Raw genomic sequence first — 15322 nt, forward strand, 5'->3', positions numbered from 1 at the left:
GCTGTCCTGGTCACAGGATCCCTTAGTTGACAGGGAGTTCAAATGGGATTCTAAGGATGCTAGTTAGAAAACTGACAGTTGAAAGAGAGCTGTTGACAGAGTTGGAGACAGCAGAGAGAGCTGCAAGTTTTCTACAGAGAATTCATTTCTGGAGTGAGAGGAATACACTTTGGTTTAGAATCAAGTAAGATCCATAACCAGCTGTAAAGGGAAATAACTCCAGTAATGAGAGGGTGATCCATATGCATTTAAAGGGAAATAGCTCTAGAGATGACAGCGTGGTCCTTAAGTGTTTAAGGAAAACAGCTCTAACGAAACAAGCGTGATCCCAGGTCTGTTAAAAGAAAACTGGGAAAAGGTATATATGTTTCTAACTCTAACCAGTTTAACAATTATCGTTTGTAGAAGATTATGTTTATGAAACTAAACAGAGACTGCCAAATGCAATCCATTTCAGTACATAATAAAGTATCAAAAGTTGTCTTTGAACCACCTTACATCTTGAATCATAAAATATTCCTTGTAAATAACTATAATAAGTTACTTATTACTACTGTTGTTTCAAGATCCCTCAAATGTTATGAAACCTGGCTAAACTGGGTTTTTATATCCTCATAGAGTTAAATAAAATTGTTAAGTTTTACTTCAAAAAGCCTCTTGTGCACGCCAAATATATCTGACATTTGTATTAAAAGAGCAATCAATCATAGTTGTGATGACCTAACAATGGCTACCAAGTGCATCCACAATGGCTACCAAGGTGCTCCTCTGATCATTTTCGGGTTTTTTAATCCCCTCCTTTAAAAATAAAAAAATCAGATTTTTCTACAAACCTAGGGCATTTTTCAGGTTTGCAAAAAGATCCATCTTGCCCATTCTTGAGTCCAGTTCTCGAATTTACATATCCTGGCCGACTTGACAATTCGAATACAGATAAGTAGGGACCCACAAGAAACTTGTGGGGAGGCTTCATCCCATCCCCTACCTTTGTTTCTTTCCTTCTCCCCATTTTTTCTCTCCCCCACACTAATTTCTCCCATCCCTTTCCTAGACAATCTTACCCTCCTTTGTTTCCTTCCCTGCTGTCAATCTCTCCCTATTTCTCTCTCCTCCTCTGGCAATATCCCCCCCCCCCCGCTTAAATCTCACTTTCTCCCTCCTTCCTTACCCTGCAGCACGGCAACAGGGGCCCTGGCAACTACCACTTCAATGGCAGGGTCCTTGAAAGTCACTGTTGGCTCATCAGGTAAGTAATCGGGTTGCAAGCAGATCACATTTTTAAAAAATGGCATTAAACCTCCAATGTAACTTTTTTTAACTTAAAATATTTTTCTGAAAACCTGGGGGTCCCCCAACTTTGGAGAAAAATTTCCTTTTTCTCAGTGTGGGTCCAATTCTTGGATTTACAGATTTGCAGATCTGCCACACTTCAGAAATAGATATATAAGCTCTTTCTAATGATATTCCAACATACAGAAGCAAACACCACACATCCAATTAAGTTACTGGAACACTGACTTGGCTCCAACAACAATGCAGAATGTTATGCACATGCACAGGATTCTTCCCATACGTCTTTTCCTGCAACAGCTTCTGAGAGTCCACAGCTGGGACTAGAGAGGAAACTGACAGTGCTGTTGTTCCAAGCCGTTATCTCAAAAATAATTCCCTCTCATATGGAGTGACAGGTGGTTTTATAACATCAGGTTGAAAATGTAATAAGCAGGATAGATCAGACTCTTTCTACTGGTGCTGGGAAAATGCACCTGGCAGAAGTACAGATAATGTGTAACAGTAACAAGTCTCCAAGACAAAGATGCATACCTGTTCTACATGTTTGAGGCTCTCTTCATCATCTGGGTCAGCAGGAATATTCCCCATGCCTGGAGCAGCTGTGACTGATGTCTGAACAGACCTTAAGGCAGGATGTGGATTAGAGTCTGGAAAAGGAAGATGAGCAGGGGAAGCTACATCTGGAGCAATCGGTGCTGAAGGGTGGACTGTGGAAACTGGCTCTAAATAAGAAAAGAATGGAAGGCAAATTTCTTTATGTGCTCCTGCTTTGCTGACTCATGAGGAGCCTTGAATTTTCTACTCAACGATCCAAATCATTTGCTCTTGATAAACATACCTTTATTTGTCTAAGGATAAGAATAATTCTGATCCCCTTCACCTAACATTTTATAGATGGCACATGCTGTAACAGAAACCTCAGTGTGCATAGTTAAATTCTATACAAGGAAATGTTTCACATTGACTATAGGCAACTGTCATTTCCTAAGCCAAATTCTAAGCTCACAGAAACAACTAACTGGCCCATATATGCCCCCTTTTAGAAAGAAAAGGTTTAGCCTCAGCAAACCTCCTCACAGCTGGCTTGAAATGGGAAGGTAGACAGGTTATGTGTGGAGAAATAAGAAGGAACATATCAGAAACCTACAGACCAAACTATCCACGTTTTCCTGAAGTGTTTTCCCCTTCTGTCCACTACAGGTAGTGAATGGTTTGTAAATTTCAACCTTGCCCAGCTGTAAATATCCTGGGTTGTGGCACATACAGTAAGTAGGAAGGAGGTGAAAATCAGCCCTCCCAACAAATCCAGTTGCTGAGTTACATTGAACTTGTATTTATACTTGAACAAATTACTAAAATTAGCCAATAAACACAATGAAATACTTTCAATATTAAAGAAAGAGCTTGATTTTTCACCTGATCACACATACCTTGCTTTAAACATGCACTCTTATGTTCACATTTTGGATATTTGCTCTTTCTAAAGTATGTCAGACTTCATATGCCTCCACTGTTTTGATTACCTTCTCTATTGGGCACTTTGGATGGTGGGATATCCTCCATTAGACTCTCTTTATCCCCTGTTTTTTCTATTACTTCTGGAACATGGTCCTCTCTTCTTTCAAGCAGGCATGTTGGTAATGGCTCCTGTGACTGGGGTTTTGATGGAGTACCTGGCCTGGCAGATGGTGAAGATTCTTTGACTGTTTCTTCTGTTACTTCTGAAATCATGGATAATTTCACTTAACTGGACTGGAAAATGGAAGCAATGATTGAGAAATAAACTCAAGAAACCCTCCATACCTGCTACGGTTCGCTCTGCTGCAACACCTTCCTTCACGTGGGTTTTATCCAGTTCTTTGGCTTCTTCACTGTGACTTCCATCTGAATCAAAATGGTCTTCCCCTTCTTCCACAGGCCGGAAATCCATTTCCTGCTCCTCAGGAATTGGCTCCTTCTGAACCTTCTAAAGATGAAACACACACATCCACCTTTACACCACTACTTATTAATAACAGGCTTTGGTATACCAAGTCCACAATAAGTTTCTCACTTTTAAAGACAGGAATGCCCCAGAGGAGTCAAAAGTTCCCATTTCTTCTTCCGCATCTTCCAAACACCATTCAGGAAGGCTATCCCTATCCTCCCTCCGTACTACCGCATCGCACTCTTCGGTAACCCCGCTCATCATCTCGGTCTCGGAAATCAAATTCAAACCGTCGCCGTCGCTCCATGTGCTCTCTCCAGCCTGCAGAACGTGGACCATCTAAGGGAGCAGGAAAGTTACTTAACAAAAATGTTCCATAGGGAAAGAATTGTCTGGAAGGTAAAAGGGATACAGAAAAAGAGGACACTGAAGAGAACATAAAGTGACAGCTCTTTATAGTATCACTGCAGCTTATGATCCACCTTGAACTTAGTACTTTACAAAAAGTTTATCACCAGTATTCTTCCCTCACGGTGCTCCTTTGAAAGGCCACTACCTCTCAGCCACGTTATTATTAACAAACAAGTACCTTATGAATGGGTGTGCGGCATAACTCCAAACAACTGGATCATACACAGCTGCAGAAAAAACATTTCAGTTTTCTGCATATGAAGATCATAAGAAGTGATCAGTAGAAGGTTATTTCCCTATTTTTAGGCTGGTGAGTGAAACACTTCTTCCCTTTTCCATTTAAATGTGAATGGATTAACCAGAGCTCTTGGGTACAATGAGAATAGGGAAAAGAATGTCTCAAATACAATGACTCCTTTGAAGAGAGAAGGAGCCAATTAGTACACAACAAAAAGGAGTCCCTATAACTTTTTTTTAAAAAAGACATGTGGCCAGAAGTTGCAGAACAATAATGATAAGTGTCTTACCTGTTTTTAGACAAGCATGCATGATACCCCTGAGCATGTGTTAGGATTGGTGATTCAGTAAACCCAAATCACAGAAAACCCCCCAAAAGCCATATTAGAATATTGACTTTTTTCAGGTTTTTCATTTACTAATTAAAAATTTAAAAAAACAGATGTATTTGAAAAGCCAAAGACACCTGGGTCCGAAAAAGCTTACTAACATTTGGCTTTTTCAATCTCCCCACTGCCACCACCATTTCCCAACTCCACGTGGATTTGGGACAGAGAAGGACAATATGCCATGCTGGGCAAACTCGACATGGCATGGAGCTCTCTCCTCTTGTGGGCCTTGGAAGGAATCAATGGAAGAGGTAGGGAGAGAGAGAACTCCATGCCGTGCTGGGGAAGGTCAGCATGGCATGGAGCTCTCTCCCTTGTCAATGTTTTTCAAGCCCTCAGTGGGGCCATTTCTCCCCCACCCCCAATAATGTCCCAAGCCAATGACAAGCAGGTAGGGAACTGAAAAACTTCTGGTTCAGGATTTTTAACCCCAACATTTTTGCAACAGCCAAATAAAGCCAATTGACAGTGGCTTTATTTGGCTTTGCAAAAAATGTCCAGACAAAAGAACCATACCCAAAGTTTACCAATAAAAATTACTGGTGCTCATGCCCCATTCCTTTATGCATGCCCAATAAAAACAAAACAACACTAACAAGTTTACAAATATTTTTCAGCTGGATACTGAAACAGATGCAAGTCCCTCCCCCCCCCGCCCCCCATGCCCTCTCCAGCCTTCAGAGTTGTTCCTATATTTTGATTAAGAAGTTGTCCATACTCAGGACAGGAACTCTTTGAGAACTGATGCCATTTCAGTCTTCCAATCCATTCCTCAGCAGTTACTACTAAGTATTACTGAACCTCACTCCTACACTAACCATGGAGGGGCAGCAAGACAATTCTATGAAGTTCTACAAAATGGGTAGATGTATGTACATGGAGCTCATGAGAATATGGGCATCTGTGTGGGCATCCGGCTGTGCCATCTTCACTCCACAAGTGGAGCACTTCTTGTTTAGGGCAGTCTTTCTAGGCTCCATAGCTCAAAGAAGTTCCACTGAAGCAACAGAAGATCACAAACAAGGCGAAGCATGTTCTCCCCTCAGTAGTGGTGAAAATAAAACTGAGGGAAGGCTGCTCAGCCCTCCTCACATGACCATTTAGGTGGGAAATTTCCTGCCTTTCGCTCTTGAGGAGAGGGGAGGGAGTTCTCCAGAGAGCAGAAAACTTTTGGAAGCTTGCTAATCTTCTCCACAATCAGCCAGAACATGTACAGTCCCCCCATGAGGGTCTGTACAACAAAACCATGAAAATGAACATGGGAGTTCATCAGAATATTATTATGCCTTTCCGTAACCAAAGATACAGGCATTCTGTTACGAAAGTCAGTGACATCTTTACAAAATCAGTGATTTCTTTTCCTCCTAGCGGCTAGCCCTTCCCATGTGCAAAATGTACACATACACATCTGTTTGTAAGAAACAGTCATGTTATGTCCACTTTACAAATGAAACTGGGGAGCCAGTATCTGGATATAACAGGGGTTTAAATCACACATTCAGCTATATATATGTGGAATGTACACAGGAATTGCTCAATGCATGTATGAAGAAAAATGAAGCACATGTTGTAACTTGTAGATTGTTTGCCTGCTTACCAACAATGCCTCTTTCCAGGGGGGATTGAAGTGTAGCTTGTAATTTGTGGTCCTTCATTTTATTTCTTGAATTAGCCATTATTCATTCACTATGGTAAGGAATCCTGCTAGCACAATAATTATTTGAAAGATTTACAGATGACCAAATTATGTTAAAGGTTTTCTTTAAATGGTTGTGTGACTGTAACCATGCATGAAAATGAGGCAGGGAGGAGGCTGAAGACAGCGACTGCTTCATTTGATGCATCTCTATAACCTGGGACAGGTGTGTGTGTGAATCAGACTAGAGATGGCTTTGCAAAATCCATGACCTTTATGAACATGGTTCTGCTAGTTAAAAGACTGCACTGTATCCCTAACCCTAACAAACTTCCCATCAGAATTAAAAGCCTGGGATGCAGTCATACAGCTGCAAGCTTCTCACAGAGAGTAAGATCTAATACACATATCCTTTTATTGTATTCAAAATACATACAGTATTTTGACAAACCAGTAGAGGGCCTGAGGCTATTGGAACTCCTAGTCTACTGATCAATTATATGCGTGTGAAATGCTAAACAGTGTACATGATCAGGGCACTTTCTACTTTCAGCAACTAAAATCAGTGCTTGTAGCCATTTCTACTGCTAGAACAGGGTTGTCAAAAGACCTACAGAAACTCTGTGTCCCTTTTGCGGAGGCTCAATACATGGAAACAGGAGTTTGAAAGTCTTCATGCTTCAGAAACACAATGTAATCTGGTAAACAACACCCCATCCATCCTTCTAATAAAAGGGCATGGTATTTTTTCTCTAGGTAGTTGGCAACCCTATGCTACAAATTAGCTTTGACTATGTCTCGTCTAAAAGGTTTGTATACGCTGATATTTAACTCTCATCCTAATGCAAAATGGAAGCATGGATAGGAATGTCACATGCCTTCTATCTAATACAGCTTAATTTTGTTTCCGTTTTAAATTTAAAAGACCCACTAAGAAAGTCTACTGTTAATACTCTCCATTATATCAACAATTGTGATTTACTATTCAGAAGAATCATGCCATTGCCATTCCTCTGCCCAGTTAAAATGGTCCCTTTCAAACTGTTCAATGCTTCTATACATTTTCACAGAAAGGAAACTGCAAGTTGGAACATGGAGAGATTTGGACAGACCAAGCACTCGAGTATTATAATCCTCGCACAGAATTTCTGTTAAACAGAATACAAATCTCATAATATAAAGCTACTTTCATTAGTCTCATAAGACCTGAACAACCAACCACTGATTCTACAGCAAACCAACATTTTTATATTTTACTTCATACATTACATAGTATTGATTAAATATTTCAGCATTGGAAATATTCCCTTAAATTTATTTCTGAACTAAGGGGAATCTACAGAATGTTTATATAATACATAATGTAGCATTCTCCGACATAAGAGTTCGGCTCTGCTGGTTAAGCAGCGGAAAGTAACTAACAGGGATTCAGCCTCAAGAATAATCTAAACCAGTGGTTCCCAACCTTTTTTCACTTGTGGGCTGAAGGGGAACATGAGATCAGGAGCTCTGGCAAAAGTTTTGATACCAAACTGAAAAGCAAACTGACCACGGCTACAGTTGCAGGCCACAGCTTCCTGGCTGTGTGGCACTTTTGCTTGAGTGCTTGGCAAGCCTGGGCAGAAGGAAGATCTTGCTGAACTCTGAAAGCATTCTCCAGACAGGAGAGGTAATCATAAAAAAGCTCTGTGACACTAATTATAAGAAAACCTTGTACTAATAAGTCAATAAAGAAGAAGAGTGCTTTATCAGTCTCTGAACTCCCTACTTTGTTAATGAGTAGGAGTACTTTACAAGCCTGAGGCCACGATGGACTCTGTACTTTGTTAATTCTGTTAATGATCTTGCAAGGTGATGTAATTAAGTAACAGTATAATAAAAGGAGCCCAGTTCACAATAGAAGTAGCTGCAAAGCTCCAATGCAACTGTGTTTGCGTTTCTTGCTATTGCTTCACAATTGCTCGCTACATCTGGCGCCCAAACAGGGACCCTGCTACTTGCCGAACTGCCATGCCCGGCACGGGTTACAGACGTCATTCATCTGCAAGGATCTCGGTAAGTATCGGTAAGAATGGGTTCCTCCCTTACCACAGATCAAAAGAAACAGAAAGATTATTTGCTTCACAAGGCAGGACATCAATGCTCTGATTCAGACTTTATTCAGCTGCTTAAGGTTATTGATCAGCACTGTGTATGGTAGTTGGGACTTTGAAATTGGAGGATTGGGAAAAATTGGGATATGAATTGCATCACATTAAGGAAGTGGCTGTGGTGGTACTCCACACATGGCATCTCTGTCGAGACGTAGCAGAACATTTGAGTCCTCAAACTCTTATGAGTGGTCCTGGACCCCCTGAGTATAGTGCTACACCCATGGCACCTCCAAACTCATCCCTCACTCCTAAGCTTGTTGCTCCTGTACAGGGGCTAGTGGCAGAGCTTAAGGAGAAAGGAGAAGTTTCAGTTGACACCTTGCCGCTCATAGCAGCATATTCAGTAGTATGACTAGCGGGACAAATGCTCCTGCATGAACATTTGGGGTTTACAGTGTTTAAGGAATTAAAAAAGTGCATCCATGAGCATGGGGTCAGCAGTGCCTTTACGAAAGGAATTGTTGAGGGTATTGTCGGAGGGTTCGAGATGACTTCGTGGAATTGGAAAACTCTCATAAAAACAATCCTTACCTCTGGCCAGTATGCTGTCTGATTACAAGAATATAATGATCGCTGTGCCAGCATAGCTGTACATAACTTGCCAGTAGCAATTCCTATGAGTTTAGACATGTTGTGTGGTGAAGGTCAATATCTGGCACTACCACAGCAAGTTAATATGGATTGCTGTGCTTTTGGCCAGATAGAAGATGCTGTGATTCATACCTGGGCTAAAATCCCCGACACTCGTTCCCCGACAGGGTCTTTTTCTATCATCGGTCAGCAAGCCACTGAGGACTATATGTCCTTTATAAATAGGTTACAGAAAGCAGTAGAAAGACAGTGGACAATGAGGAAGCTCAAGATGTTCTTCTAAAACAGTTAGCTTATGAAAATGCTAACTCAGATTGTAAGAAAGCATTAGCTTCCATTTGGGCGAACCCTGAAACAAATATAGCTGAGATGATTCGCCTATGTCAAAATGTAGGCACTCAAGCCCATAAAGCTGACATTTTAGCAGCGCCCTAAAGCCCCCTGACCGAAACTGTTTTAAATGCGGAAAGCCTGGTCATTTTGCTTGGGAACACCACTTCCCGGCACAAGAAGCTGCTCGACCAGCAAAGAAGTACCCACGATATCAGAAAGGATTCCATCGGGCAAATCAGTGTAGAAGCAACCCTATGGGGCAGGGAAACATTCAGAGGGGCGGGCTCCGGGTCTCGAACAACAACTCAGGGAGTCAGAGGGCTTACCCACAACACTTCCCCTGAACCAGAGGAAATGATGTTCAATCCTCAATAGTGTCTCTGAAAGCCACTACTGCAGGAACTGCAGGACTAGATTTGGTCACTACTGAGACTGTAGAATTCTTACTGCCAGAAGAAGCGCAAAAAATCCCTACAGGACTCAAAGGACCACTGCCTTCAGCTCCTTTGTGGGTTCACGTTCGGTGTGTACGGCCTATGGTTTGAGAAACCAATGAGTTGGCATTGCGGGTTGACGAATCTGATTCCCCAGTTTCACCTGATGGGGATGGCGACCCAGATGAGCCCAATTCAGGAGGGAATGAAACAGAAGGGGCGCTACAGGCGTCGTAGAATCTTTGGGGAATCACACACTGTTACTTGGGGGGATATTAAAGCATTAAGCAATCAGGTGCAACAGCAACTGCAGTAAGAGAATATAGCTCAGTGGTGGTGAACATTTGGCACTCCAGATGTTATGGACTACAGGGGCTGATGGGAATTGTAGTCCAAAGGTTCGCCACCATGGACAGAGCTGGAATGCCTGAAAATCTATTTGTTGCTTGTTTGATGGTGATTACAATGAATTCTGTAATGATTATATGCTGTATAATGCTTTTATTGTAATGTTCAATGGTGGAAGGAAATGCTTTTATGCAGTGGGCCACAAGTGTAGCGCAAGTCCACAATGAAAGTGATTGTTGGGTTTGTGCACCTCTCCCCACTGAGTCTGCTCAAGGGTTCCCTTATTGGATTAGCTCAGCCAATCAGACACAGATTGAAACAGAAATAGTTGTAGCTGTAAGAAACTCCAAACAGTGGAAAGACACCTGAAGTTATATTCGAAAGTTAGTGCACCAACACATTAATAAAACTCAACCTTATCCTCACTATGTTATCTGGGATGGACTCACTTGGGTCCCTGCTCAGGCTGTAACTGTCTCTGCAAAAGTCCCCATATGTTACAAACAACTTAATGTCACCACTGGCCCACAGATGGGTTCCATATCTCATGAGTTGTGCAATAAAAAGGAGAAGCTCTTTGGGGACACTCGCACCAAAGGGGCTACAGTCATCCTCCCTCCATATCTATTTGTTTGTGGCACCCATGGTTGGCCCTATTTAGCCCATGATTGGCAAGGTCGATACACGATTGGGAGACACTATCTACCAAGACGAGTCCACAAAACTCTCCCCCGTTGCCCACGTAATTGGGACATGCTATCTGCATGTTATCTACACCAGAGCAGACATGCTATATGGTGGTATTACCTCAACGCCATTATCAGCCCCCAAGCGGGAGCTATCCTCACAGAAAAGGCTGTAGAAGTTCTTGCCCTGCATGCTGCCATTTCCAATGAAACACAATACGAAATTACTTTGATCAATCAGGAAATATTTCAAATGCGTCAGGCAGGAATGCAAAACAGATTAGCCCTTGATATGCTAACAGCAACACAGGGAGGTGTATGCACAATGGTAGGTGTTGAATGTTGTACATATATTCCCGATGCAAACGCTAGCATCAATCAAATACAAAGCCGAATAAAAACACAGGTTCAGCAAATTGAGCAACTGGAAGAAGATCCAGTCAGTCACTGGCTGACAGAAAATGGTAGTAACATAAAATACTGGGTTAGCGTCATTCTTCTTGCGGCTCTTATGATGATTTTCTTGTTAATGATTTGCTCACTGTACTCCTGCTTTAAAAAGTTTTTTAAAAAGGGGAGATGAAGGGGAACATGAGATCATGAGCTCTGACGAAAGTTTGATACCAAACTGAAAAGCAAACTGACCACGGCTACAGTTGCAGGCCACAGCCTCCTGGCCACATGGCACTTTGCTTGAGAGTGGACCCCTTGGCAACTCATTTCCCTAAAACTTTACCCCCATTTAAGCAAACCCAACAATAATTTATTTCACACACTCCAAAATGCTCTGGCATGTACCCCAGGTTGGAAACCACTGATCTAGACGCAAGTCAGCACTTCTGAACTCAAAAATATATGAGATTTAGTAGTGGTCTTGGTGAGCTGAAAAAGATACTCATGTCTGAAATTAAGTCTCTCACATCTGATCATCATGAGGTGCTGGTTCAGCTATTTCAATACTGTCTTAAGTTAGACACACTGCTGCTTTATTGTGCATTTATCAGTTATGTCTGACGTCAGGAAGACACACAATGCAGCATTCTTTGTGACAAACATTTCTTTCTGTTTCTTTCCTAGTAGCAGAAAGCATCTGATCACTGCAGCCTCAGAAATTTGAGTGATCCTTGAAAGAAATTAGACCTGGAGGACATCTGATAGAAAAAATCCCACAGAAGGTAAGAATAGCTCAGTTATTGTCTAGCTGTTTTCGGATAAAGGATCGTCTTTTTTTTTCATCTAAAAACTTAAAACTGATTATTTCTATCATAGAGCAGTTTTACAGAGATTTTCAGATAAGATCTGTTCTTTGCAGACTTTGTTTACTTACTGTCCTTTTGACCAGTTTGTAACCTCCCTTCCCGTATTTCCTCTCACCTGGACTATGAGGACGCCACCTCTCACCATCCCTTCGTGAACCAGCCAGTCGCCAACCTCCATCATCATCTTCACCATTTTGCTCTTCCCTGAAGATGCGCCAGTTTTCGCTCTCAGAGCGTATAAATTCATGCTTCCTTCCTGTGGGAATTGTCCCACCTTCCTCAAAGTTCGGTCTCACTGCAAACACAATAAGTGTGCAAGGGATAAACACATTACTATGAAGAGCATATGGAATGTTGTAAAGAACGGCACAATTGAGATCACAAGAGCACCAAGGTGAAACGGTACAAAACCGAAGATGTTTTTCTTTGCCTTTCTTGTAACAATAAATTGTTTTGTTTAAGCTATCCTGTGGATTTTGTGAGGTAAAAACCAGATTTAGGATTTTGAGATGCACAAAGCAGATTTACAAGGCAATGCGATACGGAGTTACCCCAGTGTAAGCTCAATGAGTTTAGAGTGGAGTAACTGTGCACAGGATTGTGCTACAACATAGGATTGTGCTACAACGCAGCTGTAACCATTTAAGAATGTCAAAAGTTCACTCAGCAACAAGTGATGGAGACGCATCTGCAGAGTCTGTTTGCATAAACAGTTTCACGCCACCTGATGTTCAATGAGATCGCCTTTCAGCATTATCAAGACACTATTCCTAGTCACTCAAAGTTTACCATGGCACAGCAATTCTGTTTTTGTTTGCACGGGAGGAATTTTTAAACACTGCATTATCCAACCCATTTAAAAAAGCTTTATTTCTATCTTCTTTCCTATTGAACATCCACCAGGGATCATTCAAAAAGATCTTTTTTTAGAACAATGATTACAGCAGTTCTGGAGTGATTATGTTTTGATCAGTAGCAAGTAATGGGTCAAAGGCAAACAACAAATCACTGACGTTACATAAGATTAATGTATGTAGAATACTGCATTTCAAATAATGATACGGAGAAGCCAGTAGGATGTAAGGATTAGAGCATCGGGGGGGGGGGGGGCGAGGTTCTGCTTCCCATTCATTACTGAAGCTCATTGGGTGACCTTGAACTAGCCATTCTCTTTTAGATTAACTCAGAAATGTTTCAGGAGGATACAACAGAAAAGGAGGAACCATATGAACGTTTCTCCTATCTAAACATTTGACATCTTCCTTTGCATCAGTCACAGTATTCTACATGGCTGCATTGATTTGACACGATAAACGTTACAACAAAACTGGGGTGGGTGGGGAGAACATGGCCCTGCACACACTTTTTAGTGAATGTCACATTGAATTAGTATGATTACTTCCAAGTTAGCCTGCTCATGATTGAGCTGCAAGTTTACTAATTCCAGAAAAACACAAAAATGTGTTTGGAAACGGGTTGTAACTCATTGCAAAGCCCAAGCAATTAAAAAACTAATTATAGAAAAGTGCATTATATTATGTTCAAAATGCCAAACATTGTATTCTGAAGTTGCTGAAAAATGAGGAACTGAATAGAGACTTGTTCATTATTAGTCTGGGTTTGGTTTTTTTTAAGTTTCACAAAACCCAAAGTTTCTTGATATGTGTGTACGTTTATGGCCCTCGCATTTTACTGGATTTAAATTATTTAGTACAGAGGTCGGTGCTTGGCCACGATTTCTCAGGATGAAAAGAAAAAAGAAAAAGATCTGTGGCTTTGCCTCAAACTAATTGACTGGACTTCCTGAGGAGAAGGAGCAGTGAAAGGGCACCTGCATTCCATGTCTGACCCAAAGCCAGCTATGGTGTTTATGGAAAAGTTCAGATACAACAAAGATATCCAGCCAACAAAGTCTACAGCTATGTAATCTGAAGTTTTAAAAGGGACTAACTTCAAAGTGCTAAAGTGGTGTTCTGGAATACAATCTTTTGAGAATTTGTTTATTGAGGATTTTTTACTAGAATAGCAAACAGCAATGTCAACAATCTTTCTATAACATGTACAAACACCCATACTGTTCCCTACTATAATAAAAAAGGTTTTCACAAACTGCATTTTTAGGAACCTCTAAATAGTTTTCAGTGTTCGCTAGTCTGGCCTTAATACAATGTTGTGCACGAACAAATTTTCCACAGTAAAATGAAACTTGCGATAGATGGAGGAATAGCTATGGGTAGGGCGAACCTTTGGCACTCCAGATGTTATGAACTACAATTCCCATCAGCCTCTGCCAGCATGGCCAATTGGCCATGCTGGCAGGGGTTGATGGGAATTGTAGTCCATAACATCTGGAGTGCCAAAGGTTCACCACCACAGGACATAATTTCTAGCCATGATTTCTAGGATGAATGTAGACCACCATTTGTTCCATCTTAATTCAATTTGTTCAATTTAGCTGCTTTCCTATACATATGTGCTTTTCCCTCACAGAATTAAGGGGTTTCTGCTCAAACAAGAGCAAATTTCACGACAAATAAACATTTCAACATTCTTCAAGGTTTTCTCATATATTAGTATGTGTTGCTGAATGTTTATAAAAAGGCTAATATGGCAGATTCCCTTTCAAACTGTAGCACACTGCTCATCATGCTAATCTATGGCACAGACTACATTTCTAAAGCAGTTTAAACACACATGCAAATATATCTACGTTAAGAGACCAGAACTTTAAAAAAAACAGAAATTGGTATAAAACTACCACCAAATGTGCACAGTGCCTGTAATTTAAAAAACAAATAAGAGATCCAGGTGGAATTAAAACAAATCTTAACACACAAATGAGTGAAGTCTCCTTCTCCCCATCACCAAGAAGGTCACAGTGTTTGTCTCTCAGGTTTATGATGCTATGCCTCAACATGTATTGAAATGTTCTCCCCTAATGAAATCAAGAATTAATGTTCCGTATTTTATAGGTTTTTTAAAAGGAGAAACATGAGGGAGATTTCAGTTTCTAAGTAGCATTATATTGGTCTACATTAATAATTTTCACAGCAGGTCTTCAGTACTTCTACTGCAAACAATCCCAGTCTTTGTTCCTCAGATCCTCTTACGTCTGACGTTTGATCAAAGTCCTCACATCAGCAGCTAACTAAGGAAAAATGTGAAATGTTGCTGCACTACAAAGCAACCCTCACAGACCATGTTAGTGGTTCTGGTAGGTAGACCTTATGGCTAGTGTTCAGTTAACGTCTTTACTACTCAGTTGCTCCATGCAGCATAAAACTGGAACATCACAGATCTATATGGCTCAGTTTAACCTTAAGATCACTGTAATAATGCCTTACACCCCAGTAATACTATCCCCTGCTTTCAAGGCAGTTGTAGGAACCAAACAAGCTCAACGGGAAAAAGAAAATAAATGCTCCAGTCGATTAGAGAGGCCTTGACACCTACAGGTGCAGGCCAAACAGCAATCTTATTCTACTGTATATTGGCATCCCCTGTAAGTGGCCAGTTTGTCAATCCCAAAACATAGCAAGAAAAAAATTCTACAGAGGCTGGATGAAAGCGAAACAGAAACTATACCTTCACCTCAACCTACCTGATTTTGCTTACTAGAAAATAT

The 15322-nt window shown here is 41.1% G+C and overlaps 1 protein-coding gene across 1 annotated transcript in view; it reads right to left on the reverse strand.

The window, feature by feature from the left end:
• GIGYF2 (GRB10 interacting GYF protein 2) overlaps positions 1–15322 on the reverse strand; it is a 98880-nt gene that overhangs the window by 24039 nt on the left and 59519 nt on the right. Inside the window, 6 exon segments of the mRNA XM_048505068.1 lie at positions 1825–2015; positions 2817–3014; positions 3097–3259; positions 3347–3440; positions 3442–3559; positions 11813–11992. Coding sequence (XP_048361025.1) covers positions 1825–2015; positions 2817–3014; positions 3097–3259; positions 3347–3440; positions 3442–3559; positions 11813–11992 — 944 coding nt within the window.

Source organism: Sphaerodactylus townsendi, linkage group LG08 (assembly GCF_021028975.2).
Source record: "Sphaerodactylus townsendi isolate TG3544 linkage group LG08, MPM_Stown_v2.3, whole genome shotgun sequence".
Taxonomy (NCBI): Eukaryota; Metazoa; Chordata; class Lepidosauria; order Squamata; family Sphaerodactylidae; genus Sphaerodactylus; species Sphaerodactylus townsendi.